This window comes from Orcinus orca, chromosome 9, assembly GCF_937001465.1.
Source record: "Orcinus orca chromosome 9, mOrcOrc1.1, whole genome shotgun sequence".
Lineage (NCBI taxonomy): Eukaryota > Metazoa > Chordata > Mammalia > Artiodactyla > Delphinidae > Orcinus > Orcinus orca.
Genome location: NC_064567.1, coordinates 73,772,721 through 73,786,131, shown reverse-complemented (window position 1 = coordinate 73,786,131; position 13,411 = coordinate 73,772,721). Strand labels below are relative to the sequence as shown.

General features: G+C 39.1%; 1 protein-coding gene across 1 annotated transcript in view; it reads right to left on the bottom strand.

Moving 5' to 3' along the window:
- DNAH11 (dynein axonemal heavy chain 11) overlaps positions 1–13,411 on the bottom strand; it is a 315,752-nt gene that overhangs the window by 117,626 nt on the left and 184,715 nt on the right. The window contains 3 exon segments of the mRNA XM_049714548.1: positions 9,674–9,816; positions 10,236–10,359; positions 11,275–11,437. Of these exon segments, the coding sequence (XP_049570505.1) occupies positions 9,674–9,816; positions 10,236–10,359; positions 11,275–11,437 (430 nt within the window).

Genomic DNA, 13,411 nt, shown 5'->3' with positions numbered 1-13,411 from the left:
GAAGAATGTGTTAGAAAACAAAGTAACTGAACCATGTGTGGTGAGCCTCAGGAAAAAAATACTTTAAGTTAATTTAATGATATGCCTTAATTATTTATTGAAAGATAATATAGAACACTGATTTAAAGAATTATTCTCCTTTTCTACAATTTTACAGTTGAATACATTTTTTTTTTCTATGTTATAAGGATCCTCACAATGCCATCTAAATTTCACGTGGAGGGCAGAGGGCAGATGGCAGGAGATGAGTGGTTCTCAAAGGATTTTTAGGAGCTGGTTAGAAATGCAAATTCTTGGACCTACTCCAGACCTGGGGAATCAGAAACTCTGGATGGGGCTTGGCAATCTCTGTGTTTGCAACAAGCCTTCCACGTGATTCTGACACCCACAGCTATAACCTAATAGTCTTAAAATTTCTATGGGAATACCTAAACGAAATATTTACACTTTTAACGCTTTTGCATTTGGTGAAATACTCATAGAATCTAAGTCTCTATTATATACAGAGTGAAGTAGAAAATTTAGAGAATTTTAAATAAGTTAGATAATCATTAATAACCTCAGTTCTATCAGATAAATTAGACCCTGGGAACTAAATGAGAGAAGTATGCTTGTTCATCAGTACTTCTTACGAAGGGAAAGGACAGTAGCACACTAGCCTTGAGGAGTGCAATGACTGCCCCAATTTCTAGCTTTGCTACAAATCTAGCACAGAAATTCTCTCCATCCAGCTTCCTGGGTAGTATTCTGAGAGCCTATGCTAATATCTTGAAAGCGTTGGCTGTTCTGCTCTTTTTAAAAATAGTCTCCACAACTTTTTAGACAACCTGGAGTAAACTCAAGTCGTTGCCTCAAGGAACACTACTGTGTGTGTGTGGGAGGAAATCATCCTATAATTCTCCTACTGCATTTCCCTAATTTCATGAGAGATTAACATAGCAAAGAATTTATAAGAAAGACAAATAAGTGATTAGAAAAAAGGGTGTGATGCTATCTATAATTTACTTTTTCAGCATCATTAAAATTGTAAGACATTTAACGTGTACAATATGATGATTTTATAAACATAGACACTGTGAAAGGATTTCCCCCCATTGAGTCAATGAACACATCCATCACCCCATATATTTACCTTTTTGTTGACTAATTGTTCTGGCTGGGACTTCTAGTATTATGTTGCATTGGAGTGGTGAGAGTGTGCATCCTTATCTTGTTCCTGATCTTAGAGGAATAGCTTTCAGCTTTTTGCCATTGAGTATAACGTTAGCTGTGGGCTTATCATATATGGCCTTTATTATTTCAGGTATGTGACCTCTATATCCACTTTGTTGAGAGTATCTATCATAAATGGATGTGTATTTTGTCAAATGCTTTTTCTACATCTACTGAGATGATCAAATCATTTTTACCCTTCATGTTGTTAATGTGGCGTATCATAGTGATTGACTTGTGGATGATGAACTATACTGCATCTCTGGAATAAATACCACTTGATCATGGTGTACGATATACTTTGAATGTACTGTTGAATTCAGCTTGCTAACATTCTGTTGAGGATTTTTGCATCTATGTATCAAGGATATTGTCCTGTAATTTTCTTGTTTTGTGGTGTCCTTATCTGACTATGGTATCAGGGTCATGCTGGCCTTGTAAAATGAGTGTTCCTACTTCTTCTATTTTTTTGGAAGAGACTGAAAAGGATCGGTGTTAATTCTTCTTGAAATATTTGGTAGAAGTCACCAATGAAGCCAGCTGGTCCTGTAAAATATACCTTTGAAATACTTCAGTCTACTACAATATGCATGTGAATACTCATCTTATTTTACAACTTAGGGGCCATTATCTGGTTATTATCATTATATAACCAAGAGAGACACATGGGCTCGGGATGCTTAACCAGCATTTCACACATTCTAATGGAAGCCTGCATTGCAAAGTTGGCTACCTGAGCTCTTAGCTAACTTCTCTCATCAACATAAATGGCTGGTTACTTAGCATCATGAATACTGGATATGATTGTTCAATGATGAAATGAGTGGTGTTCAAGATATCTTAGAAAAATAGAAATATCTGTACTTGCACCTCTACTGTTCTATGAACAAAACAGGAAAAGCTATATCTCAAAGTAGCCGAGTAATCCCCGTGACTCTTTAGACTTTGGATTTTGACCGGTCCTGTGTCCTGTGGTAAACAGCTTATGGAAAGTTTCTGTACTTTTATGTGATCCCAATGAGAAGATCAGCTTAATCCTACCATGAAAATAGTTCTATATCTGCCTCAAAGGAACTTTCCAATTAGGGCTAGTCAGGTTCCTAAACGGACAGAGTTGGGATTCCAACAAGTTTACAGAGCAGATTTTAAGACTTCAAGACTTGTTTTAAGTTATGTGCTACACATAAACTCTATGTGTACCAGAGTTCAGTCTGAGACTTCTTTCTTTGAAGCACATCTTAAATTGGAAGATTTGGGGAGAATATTCCCCATCCCCCGAACAGGCGTCATCTACCTCCAAGTATTGAAGGTCCCTGAAATATACCCCCCAATAGTTTCTGACAATTGCAAATGACCAAACTGGCTTAAGTTAGTTTCCAGCAGTGGATTGGAAAGAAAAGTCGGCTAAGAAAATAAAGTTAAAAATGTCTTAGACAGCTGTGCTCTTTTCTAAAAGCAAATTCTCACAAGTAAAAAGCAAACCCTGGAATCACCATCTATATATTTCCTACAGCTCTAATATCTGGATGTCAGGAACTTGCTTTTGGAATCCATACCACAGAACTTTCTATTCCCTTTTTTTTCCCTCTACACAGGTGTTAAGACTCGTTTGCAATAACCCTCTTTTCATTGTGCTTTGGAGTACATTTCAATTTCTTTTAGATAAGATCCCATGTAAGTACACATTAATTTGCATATCACTAACAGGCCTCAGTCCATTTCCTCTTGTAATGGAAATTTGAATTGCTATTATCAGTGTATTTTTTCCAGCTGATATAGTTTATTCTCAGAGGGAATCTTCCCACACGTTCACTTCAGAAGCTTCTATCCATAACTTGTGTTTGCATTTATCCTCAAAAGTCTCAGTATTTTTCAAGATTGATAAGATCTGAATCTTACTGAGAGAATCCTCCCGGGAATGGAGGTTTAGCCTAGAAACAATTCCTCGGTTTGATTGTTTTACCATCACCTTATTAACTTTATGTATTTTCCTGTATCATCCCCTCACCTAATAACCTTTTAACTTCAATTATTTTTATGAGATTCAACAGAATTTTCACCATACACACATTCTATGCATATTTACATTTATTTTCTTTTTAGGTAATACACAATGAAATCATTCCCACAGCCTTTCATGTGTGTATATTCTTCAGTACAGATTTTTACAAGAGTTAAAAATTTTTTTCATTGGGGAGTTTTAGTTCTTTTCTTTTTCTTTTTTAATGCAAATTCATAAAGAAATTGCATGTGGAAGCCCAATAGACAGCAAAGAGCAAATGCATTCTTGAGGAGTAAAAATAGTAGGAATTATATTCCCCACTATATTTCCCTTCCTGTATATTAATCCTGTATATATGAGGAGAAGAATCCCTTGTCATAGTTGCCCTGCTTGTCTCCAGGGCTGGCGCTGCCCACACATTACCTTCCAGGCCAGTCTGCAGCCCCATAACCTCGTATAATAGTGTTTTTCTTTTTCTAAAACAGAAAATCAGATGCCTGAATATCTATTAAGTGGGTCCATATGTGAACCATGTTATGCAAGGCTTCTGCGTTATGATCTGTGCTGCTCTGCTAGCAGCGTGGTTGCATTTTTGCTGACACAACGTGATAACTCGATACATGGGCAGTTGGGAGAACAAGCGCCATCGGTGCTGGCAAACCCCATTTTTAGGCATTTAACATATGATATAGGTAGCATTTCAAATTGGTAGTATAAGGAAAGATGCTATGATAAGAGGTGTTGGGACAATTTGGGGGAGAAAAAGTAGAAAAGCCACCTTATATTGCACAAGGCAATCCAGGGCTAAACATTAAAGATACTATAAATTAATTTAAAGAAAATTCAGGATAATACTTTCATAACCACAGAGTATGAAAATGCTTCCTAAAAAGCCTTAACACACAAAATCCATGAAGAAAAAAAATAAGACTTATTTAATATATAAATGTAAAACAGAAGTCATTGTAAACAAAATTAGCAGAATTATGGTGAACTTTGAAAAGAACTGGCAACACTAAAACAGACAAGGACATTATGAACATATGGCTATTATTCAGCTATATAAAGAGCTCCTATAAATCAATAAAAAGTCTAACAAACCAATAGGAAAGTTGGCAAAGGGTAAAAATGGATAAAGGTTTCCTACACTTATTTAAAATAAAGCATGTTTGAGTTAAATAGTTCACTCCATACACGAAATTCTTAGAATCATTTGATTTTTTTTTTCCTGTGGGAGACTTCGAATCAAAAAGGCAAAGAGGGAGGTAAAGAAAATAGTGAGAGATGTGAAAAAAAAAACATAGTTCTGAGTATGTACTTTGTATGTGTGTCTATACACATAGAAAACTGGAAGAAAATATACCAGTATGTTTCCAGTTGTTATCTCTAGGCAATATAACTGAGCATAGTTTTTATTTTCTTCGTATGGTTCTGTATTTTTAAGTTCTCTAAAATGAACATATATATCTTATGTTATCAAAAATGAATCTCCTCTCTCTATATATATACATATATATAACATAAACTTATGTATGTATATAATACATAATATATATAATTTAAAAATACAGAACCATATGAAGAAAATAAAAACTACACACACATACCCCCACCCATAGATAGACAGACAGACAGTTAGATAACCAAACACACAGATAACTAAATTCTTGGGAAAGAATCAGGGGCTGCTACATACACTAAGGGTTCTTTTCCTTACGGCATCACGTGGCCAGGAAGGAAGGCAAGAAAGAAGAGTTTTCAGGTTAACTAAAGTTATTAGGAGAGAAGATGAGAGTACTGTACTCTAGGGTAAATAAGAATTATGCAGGAAAGGATGCACACATACACAGATGTGAAGGAGAGGAGGCACTTGGCACTGACTCACCGGTCTACTTCAGCTGCCAACAGGTTCTCACTACCCCTGCATTCCAAATAGGAACTGAGTTTGGGTGGTGAGCATGGGTAATGGGGTGGTAACTACACATCATTTAGCTTGACCTGCCAGGTGTGCTCGTCAACTCTTGTAACACATTAAGCTTCCCGTGTTGCCCAGCTAGGAACATATGCAAAGGAAGCATCAGCTAGCTCATCAGAAATTCTGAGTCTTTAGCACATGCTGGTGAATATCACAATATATGAAACTAACAGAGAAATCCATTATTCCTTAGAAAAAATTCTGAGGATTTGCGGGCAATACACACAAATGAAGAGAAAGAAGCTGCCATTTTCTTGCTAAAAGGAGACCCGTTTCTTTGCCGCATCATTTCTCCCTCAGGGTAAGGTGCTGACCACTGATCTTTCTCATGATGCAGCAAACTAAGTGAAGGCCAAGAAGGATGAGAAGTATTTGAGGGAGAGATCTAATTCCTCCTCAGCATGTAACAAACAAAAAACAAACAAACAAAAATCTTCCTACTCATTTTAGTAGGGAAGAGAGAAATTATTCAATTAGTAATCCTGTGACAATAGGGAAAAATTATCCATACCTAACTCCAAAATAAATTCTAGCTTGTACCAAGGTGCATACGAAAAAATGTGCCTATGAAAAGGCTCAGACAACAACAGAGGTAAATATAAAACTGATCTCGGTTTCGGTAAGGCCTGCCAAAGCATAGAATCACAGGAAACGCATAGAAGAAAGGCCTGATGGATTTAACAATATGAAAATGCAAAACTTCTGTACTATATGAATATTACTAAGTTCAAAAAGAACAACCATGTAATTATCTCAAGAGAGGCTGCAAAGAAATCCAATAGGTAGATATATCCTTGACAATACACATCCTGAGTCAAAAGCCAACATATAATGTAATAGTGAAACATGAGAAACACCTTCTTTTGTAGATTTGCCAATGCAGTGAGGAAGGAGGATGGATAAACAGATTAGGAAAGACAAAATATCATTATCTGCAGGCTATATATCAACCAACTAATAGAAAATGATTGATGAGGCAGTAAGGTAGCTGGTTACAAAACTAAAAATCAACAGCTCTCCTATATAGAAACAATATACCAGTAGAAACTTTTATGAAGGAAATAGTTCTTCTACAAAAGCAATGTGACCTTTTATCATGAAGATTCAATTCTCCCTAATTTAAAAAAAAGCTTTCTGCAGGATTTCAACCAAAATTTAAATGAAATGTGTTTAGAATCTGACAAAATGATTCTGCTGTTTATCCAGACATTAAAAACATGTAAAAGCAACAAAGAAAAACTAGATAAGGGCAATGAAATACTAGATACGAAAAAGTATAATAAAGTTTTCATACCTTACATAGTACAGAGCTGGAATCAGTAGGAGTAACAAGAAAATAGAATAGAGGACGTGGAAATAGACCCAGTTAACATGGCTATCTGGCATATAATAAAGATGGTCCTTTAAATTAGTAAGGAAGAAATACATGGTGTTGAGATAAAAACACATCTTTTGGGGGGAAAAAAAAGTAACCTGAAACCTCTCGGCTCACTCTTTGTCATAAACAATAATAAATATATTCCAGATGTAGCATAGTTTTAAACATAAAGCATGAAAGCATGCAGGCCCTGGAACGGCTGACACTGCTTCTATTCTAAACCAATTTCCAATTTTACTCATAAAGCCTTTGTGACAATATCCACTTCCCCATACTCCCTGGTAGGTGGAGGTGACAAGGGACACACCTGTGATCAGTAAGACATCAGCTTAGGGATTTGGGGCGAGCTTTGGATTCCTGATTCAGAGAGCCCCAAGTCTCCTTCCCCACTCTTTCTTCCTACCGGGAATATAGACCCTACTGCACTCATCGTGTGATCATGAGGCAGGAAGCAGCAGGGTGGTCACTGGCGGGAGAGAAAGACGGAAAAGCATGGGTTTGTAAGGGGATTACTGAGCTAGTCTGGACTCTGACATGGGAGGGAGGCTTTCAGGAACTGGTCTTGGACATTCTCTTCATTTGTAGCCCAAATGAGTTCCAGTTGCTTCTAGTGAAGAGTTTTTAAATCTTGGAGAGAAAACCACTTTCCTAAATATGTAAGAAACCCCAAATCCATAAAGGCAGACACTGATTAATCTAGGATAAAAACTTAAAAATTTTTCCAGAGTTATAAACAAATAAACAGACATGTACCATATATACATTTAAAAGATAAATGATAGAACAGGAAAAATATCCAACACATATATATAAGCCTAATCGCTTAATATGCACAGAACTCATAAACAAAAAACCATGTACAATTCAGTGGAAAGCTGGGTCCTTTATGATTCAGCCTCGGAGGTTACTCAGCATCACTTCTGCTGAACTATACCCTACTCTATTAGCTGAAGCAGTCATAAGCCCACCCAGATCCAAAGGGGTGGGAACCTGAATCCCACCTGTGAGTCAGAAGAGCATCAGAGAAATTGCAGGCACAATTTAAAACTGCTACAAGCTATAACTATTGAATTTAGCAATTCCCGAGTTAAGAATTTATCCTATAAGAGCAAGCAAAGCTGTGTATACAAGATGCATGTAAAGGACGCTCATGCTAGCATTATTTGTAACAGTGGTTGTCAAATTGCAGCATGCTTCAGAATCACCTGGAGGGTTTGTTAAAACATAGATTTCTGGGTCCCACCCGGAGTTTCTAATTTAAGAGTTCTGGGATGGGGCTGGAGAATTTGCATTTTTGAAAAGTTCCTAGGTGACGCTGATTCTGCTGCTCTGAACAACAGACTTGGACTGCTGCTGATTTATTACATTACTGTCTCAAATTCTATTATTGTACTTATTTTCCCATTTCACAAAGAAAATCTGATCCAAGTATATCGCAGTGGAACAGGGAGAAATCCCCGGCCTTGTTACAACCTGGCCAACAGATGCTTAGTCACATTTTTGATGGGCAGAAAACTCTTTGGGCAACTGAACCTTGAATTCTGATTTCTAACCTCAGCCCAGAATTGCTAAGACCAATGTGGAATTTGAAACAGGAGGGTGGAGAAGAATCATAGGTACTCTATTCCTTAACCTCCTCACAGAGGTATATTCACAGCTAATGCCACTTCCCATCCCTTCCTGCATACTCCAGGCTTTACAGGAGCTGCAAAGTCCATTCCTAACTTTATTTATTCATTTATTTTTGGCTGCATTGGGTCTTCATTGCTGCGTGCAGGCTTTCTCTACTTGTGGCGAGCAGGGGCTGCTCTTCCTTGTGGTGTGCGGGCTTCTCATTGCGGTGGCTTCTCTTGTTGTGGAGCATGGGCTCTAGGCACACAGGCTTCAGCAAATGCAGCACGTGGGCTCAGTAACTGCGGCACGTGGGCCCTACACGGGCTTCAGTAGTTGCGGCACAGGGGCTCAGTAGTTGTGGTGCTCAGGCTCTAGAGCACAGGCTCTGTAGTTGTGGCACACGGGCTTAGTTGCTCCGTGGCATGTGGGATCTTCCCGGACCAGGGCTCGAACCCGTGTCCCCTGCATTGGCAGGAGGATTCTTAACCACTGTGTCACCAGGGAAGTCCTCTGTTCCTAACTTGACAGGTGTGGAATACTAGAAGGAGTAGCAAAGTAGTAACTTTTCTAGGTTACTAAGCATTACTATACTAGGAAGTCTCAATTTTCCATATTAGCATTTTCAATTGGCTTTCTGCCATGAGTGTGGAGGGGCTTCTTGTTCTAATACTTCATCCTTCTTGCTGCTTTTATTTGGTTATATTATATTCCTATATGCTACACTAAAGCATGGAGTAGTTTCTGTGGAGGAACCCTGGGTTGAGCCTCAGATCATCTGAGTGATAGGCCATAATTATTTGCCCTGAAGTACTAACAAAAGAGTCACTTCCTTAACTCAAACTCTTCCTCTGCTCCCTTAATGATTTACAAAACCCTTGCTTCACGCCAATTTACTTTCCCAGCCTGATCCACCTGGTTCTTCCTACAGGAATTCTCCATCCCAGTCATTTAGAGCTATCTGGGGTTTCTCCAAATATGCACCGTGCATTCCACCTTTACTCTTATATAAATGCTATTTCCTCTCCCTGAAAGTTCTTCCCTCCCCATCGCTTCCCCATGAATTCTAAGCCACACTTGACACACAGCACATCACTTCCTCCAGGAGGGTCTAGTGCCATTAGGAAGGATGCTGTATGCCTCTGGAATCACATAGCACCATTCACACTGGTCCCATACTACCACTATTTGTGGTGTCTCTTGTCTCCTGTAATAGTGTAAGTTCCTCAAGGACAGAGACCATGTTCAGTTCACTCGAGGAGTGCAATCTGCTCAGAGCAATGCTTTGTAGGAGCCCAGCATCACAGGAAACTTGAAGAAGGTGCCCTCCAGACACTCATGGAAAAATGCAAATGTCCTTTCAAAATGAATGACTGGATGTCCTTACAAAATGAATGAGTGGAATTCAAACTTCTCATATGAATTGTGAAACAGAACCATAGCAGAGTTCTAACAGCATGTTTAACTAAATGCAAATAAAGCAAATGTTTCTTACTTTCAGCTGTAGTCGCACCCGGGCCAAAAAGAACTTCCAACAATTTTCTCTGGAGTCCACCATGCCCAGACCATGAACTTCACTACGAATTCCAGAAATTATCTTGTCTACATCTTCATCACTGAACAGATCAGGGATTTCCCCTGCCCGCAAAGGAATGAGTAGAATTATTAAAAGACTGCCACAATTTAAATTTTATACATGACTTGAAATGCTTTATAATACAAAGTTCACCTTTAAAGACTTTGAAACAGAAACGCAATTTTTCTTTTTGCATTTACAAGACACACAACACACTGAGGACAAGCTATGACGAATCCACCCACTAAACTCGCCCATGTAGGAATAACATTTACTTCACTGAAGGCCTCTCCAAGGCATCTCACATCCGCAAGCAGACTAAGAAAGAATATACTTCAAATTAGTTAGGTTTATAGGTTTCTCCTCAAAGAATGCCCCAGCAAACACCTCAAAGACAAATTATCTCTATTTAAAGTTCACTGAAACTACAGATCATTTGTCTTTGTGGAAGATCTTTCATGAAATGTGTTGATTTAATCACCTGATGCCAGCAAGTCATTAATCAGCACGAGAAAGCTCTCATCTAGAACCTGTGCATCTGTCAGCAGGAACGCAGTGGGCATGTTCTTGGCTCCGGTTCTGACGTACAAATTGGCAAGATCTACCTGTAAGGAAAGGAGGCCATTATTCACGCTGTATTAAAATGCTGGTGTGACGTTGGGAGTGTGTGTGCGAGGGCTAGGGAGAACTGAGGCGCTACAATGGGAGGGCTGTGTGCTGTCCTTTCCCCCGTTTACATGTTCTTTCCTCACAGTGACCATCTTCTTAGGGGGGCAAACAGCATGACGTCACCTCCATTTCTGGCATATAATGATGAGTATCATGTTTGTGGCCTAATGGAGCCCAAGACGCAAATAGGCTCCTGAGAAACAACTCCCTTGTCTTCCAGGAAAAGTGAATGCAGTAACGCCACTGTCAAGCAACGCAGTTAAAAGAAGTTTTTGTCTCATTTCAACAGATGTCTGCTTCATTGGCTGGTGTCTTATGTAGTTAGTTTTATTTAGTAATATTGAAAGCACGTGGTTTGGTTTTTTTTGCTTTAAAATAGCACTCGCCACAAACTCTAAGTACTATTTTGTAAATACTGTTGTAACTCAAAAGCAAAATTTTAAAAACACGTCAGAGCTTCTTGACTGTGTTCCCATCATATTTTATTTTCATAATCTGCTTCAAAGTGGAAGAAATCTCTTCGCGCTTGTTAAAAAAAAGAAAAGTATCTTTTTTCCCCTCACTCCATCGTATGGGGCCATGAATACTGCTGATTATCAAGTATGGTCAATGCAAAAGAAAAAACATGTTTGTGTAAGCAAGTATTTAATAAAATATTTTCTGAGCCAGTTCTACAGGCTTATAGGCTTATATACCTATAAATGTTGGTAGCAATTTGCTATTACTAATCTGACCATGAAGGAGAAACCGCCAACTAAATCCTCTAAAGAGCTTCCCCCCGCTCCATGGATGACGGGAGCACTTATATCCTAGGGCAGAAGGGGCGCGGGGATGCCCATCACTGTACTTACCCGAAGTTCTTGGATTCCAAAGCCTTCGGTCAGAGTGATCTGGAAGACCTCGAGGCTGCAAACGTGGGCCGCCAGGCGGGACAGGCTCTGCTTGCCACTGCCCCCCACTCCAATCAAGAGCGCGTAACCCCGAGGAGCCCGCAGGATCCGGCTGATGCGACACCTGGGGAGAGGAAGCACACCCCCTGCAGATGATATCCAACGAGCCCCGGGGCCATGTCTGTTTCGTTTTTCACATATTTAGATACTAAATTCCGATTTTCATGTCAGACTTTCCGTCCCTGTTCCTCTGTCTTCCCATTAAACAAAGATGCCGCCCGAGTCTGCCCCCGCATCGCTTGCCTAACAAACCATCCTGGTTAATGACGTCTGGACTCTCACTGCTGTATTACTCTCCACCAGAAAAGGACAGAAAATGAAGACGTGGCCTTTCATCAAAGTGTCACATTTTCCTGATAAGCAAGAAAGATCCTAACCTCACATCAGCATCCACGTACAAGGACATCAAAGGGGGGATAATTTGGGGCCAGAAACCTTTGCTATAGAATTACTGTGGAAAGAATGGATTTGTTCAAACCAACACACACCTCACGTGTGACTTGCTTCATGCATTTTAAACACCTGCCTTTTTGTATGATTCTTAACGTCCTTTGCACTAAAGCTTTCCCTGTACCTCGAGCTGTCTAAAACATTTACTGAAACTGTTAGAATCCCAGAGTTACATTTCTGGCGAGGTCAACTACTCCCTTGTTCTGTATTACTGAAGAGATTCTCAATGCTTAAACTTTTGATACTATTGCTATATCTTACAGTTAGGAATAAGTTGGCTTTAACATGATCAAAATATGCGTTTGGTTGAAGAAATTTGCCATAATTATGTCATAAATATTAAGAAAAATAACAAAACAAAATATAAGCATATTGAAACCCAAATGCAGAAAAAAAAAAAAAACCAAACAAAAAACCAAAAAACCACACTGTTGTATTTGCTCTCAGCTGCTTTCCTGAATGAATTTAAACTTCATGCCCTGAATGCTCCACATAGATTTTTTTTTTTTTTTAAAGAGTGCTTTTTGAAAAAATGAAGTTGGGGTCACTTATACAAGGACCAACACATGTGAGCATTTCCTGAAAACCTTCAATAGCTGAAAAGACAGGTTATCTTTCCAAGCTCAGCCATCGCATTACATTTTATTTGACAGGACCACACAACAAGACCACCTTGGGAAAGCTCTGAGGCTACTCTAACACGAGTGACACCCCAAGTTACAAAGCAGGGTTGTCATTTCATTTTAATGTGTGCTTTGAGGTCTGCACCTCACCAGAGTCTCTCAGTGGCAAAAGTCCCTTTCTACAACATTCTAGGAGGACACTCTCTGAAATCATCTCTGACACTGAGTAAATCAGCTTCTAGCTCATAATCCCTGATCAAAGTAATGGCTTTCCCTTTAGGTCACCGAGAACTCTGTGTTGAAGGATTAGAGGGGAAGACTCTTCAGCGCCAATGGGACATCTCCTCCACCCGAGCCACGACAGACGGTCACTGTATACTAACCCAACCAGCAACAGTATTACTAATAACCCACTTATCACCACGGTCAGAGATTCTAACTGAAGCTTCCTGTCTGCGTAATCAGAGGATTGCAACTGCAAAGGGATCGATAAAACAATCAACACCTCACATGCTTATAATAACTGATGATGGGGAGACCTCCCAAGTTTTTCTTAGGCACTTGGGCTCAACATTTAATCTGCTCAAATTTTCTTCTGAAAATTGAATTCTCCACGTTTTTTGGGTCTGTTTGAGTCGCCTTCCTCACATACTTCCTTCTTTCTTGATTTATTTCATTATTTTAATCTTTGCCCAAATATCACTTGTTTGAAAAGCCAGTGTTGTTCACTGAATGGCTTCCCCCCAGACTCATATATTGAAGTCCTAACCTCCAGTATCTAAGGATATAAGCTTATTTGGAAATAGGGTGATTGAAGAAGAAACTAGTTAGGATGAGGTCATAGGGGAGTAGGGTGAGCACCTTATCCAGTACGACTGGTGTCCTTATAAAAAGGAGAAATTTGGATACAAACACACACAAAGGGAAACTGCCATGTGAAGATTGGAGTTAGGCTGTCACAAGCC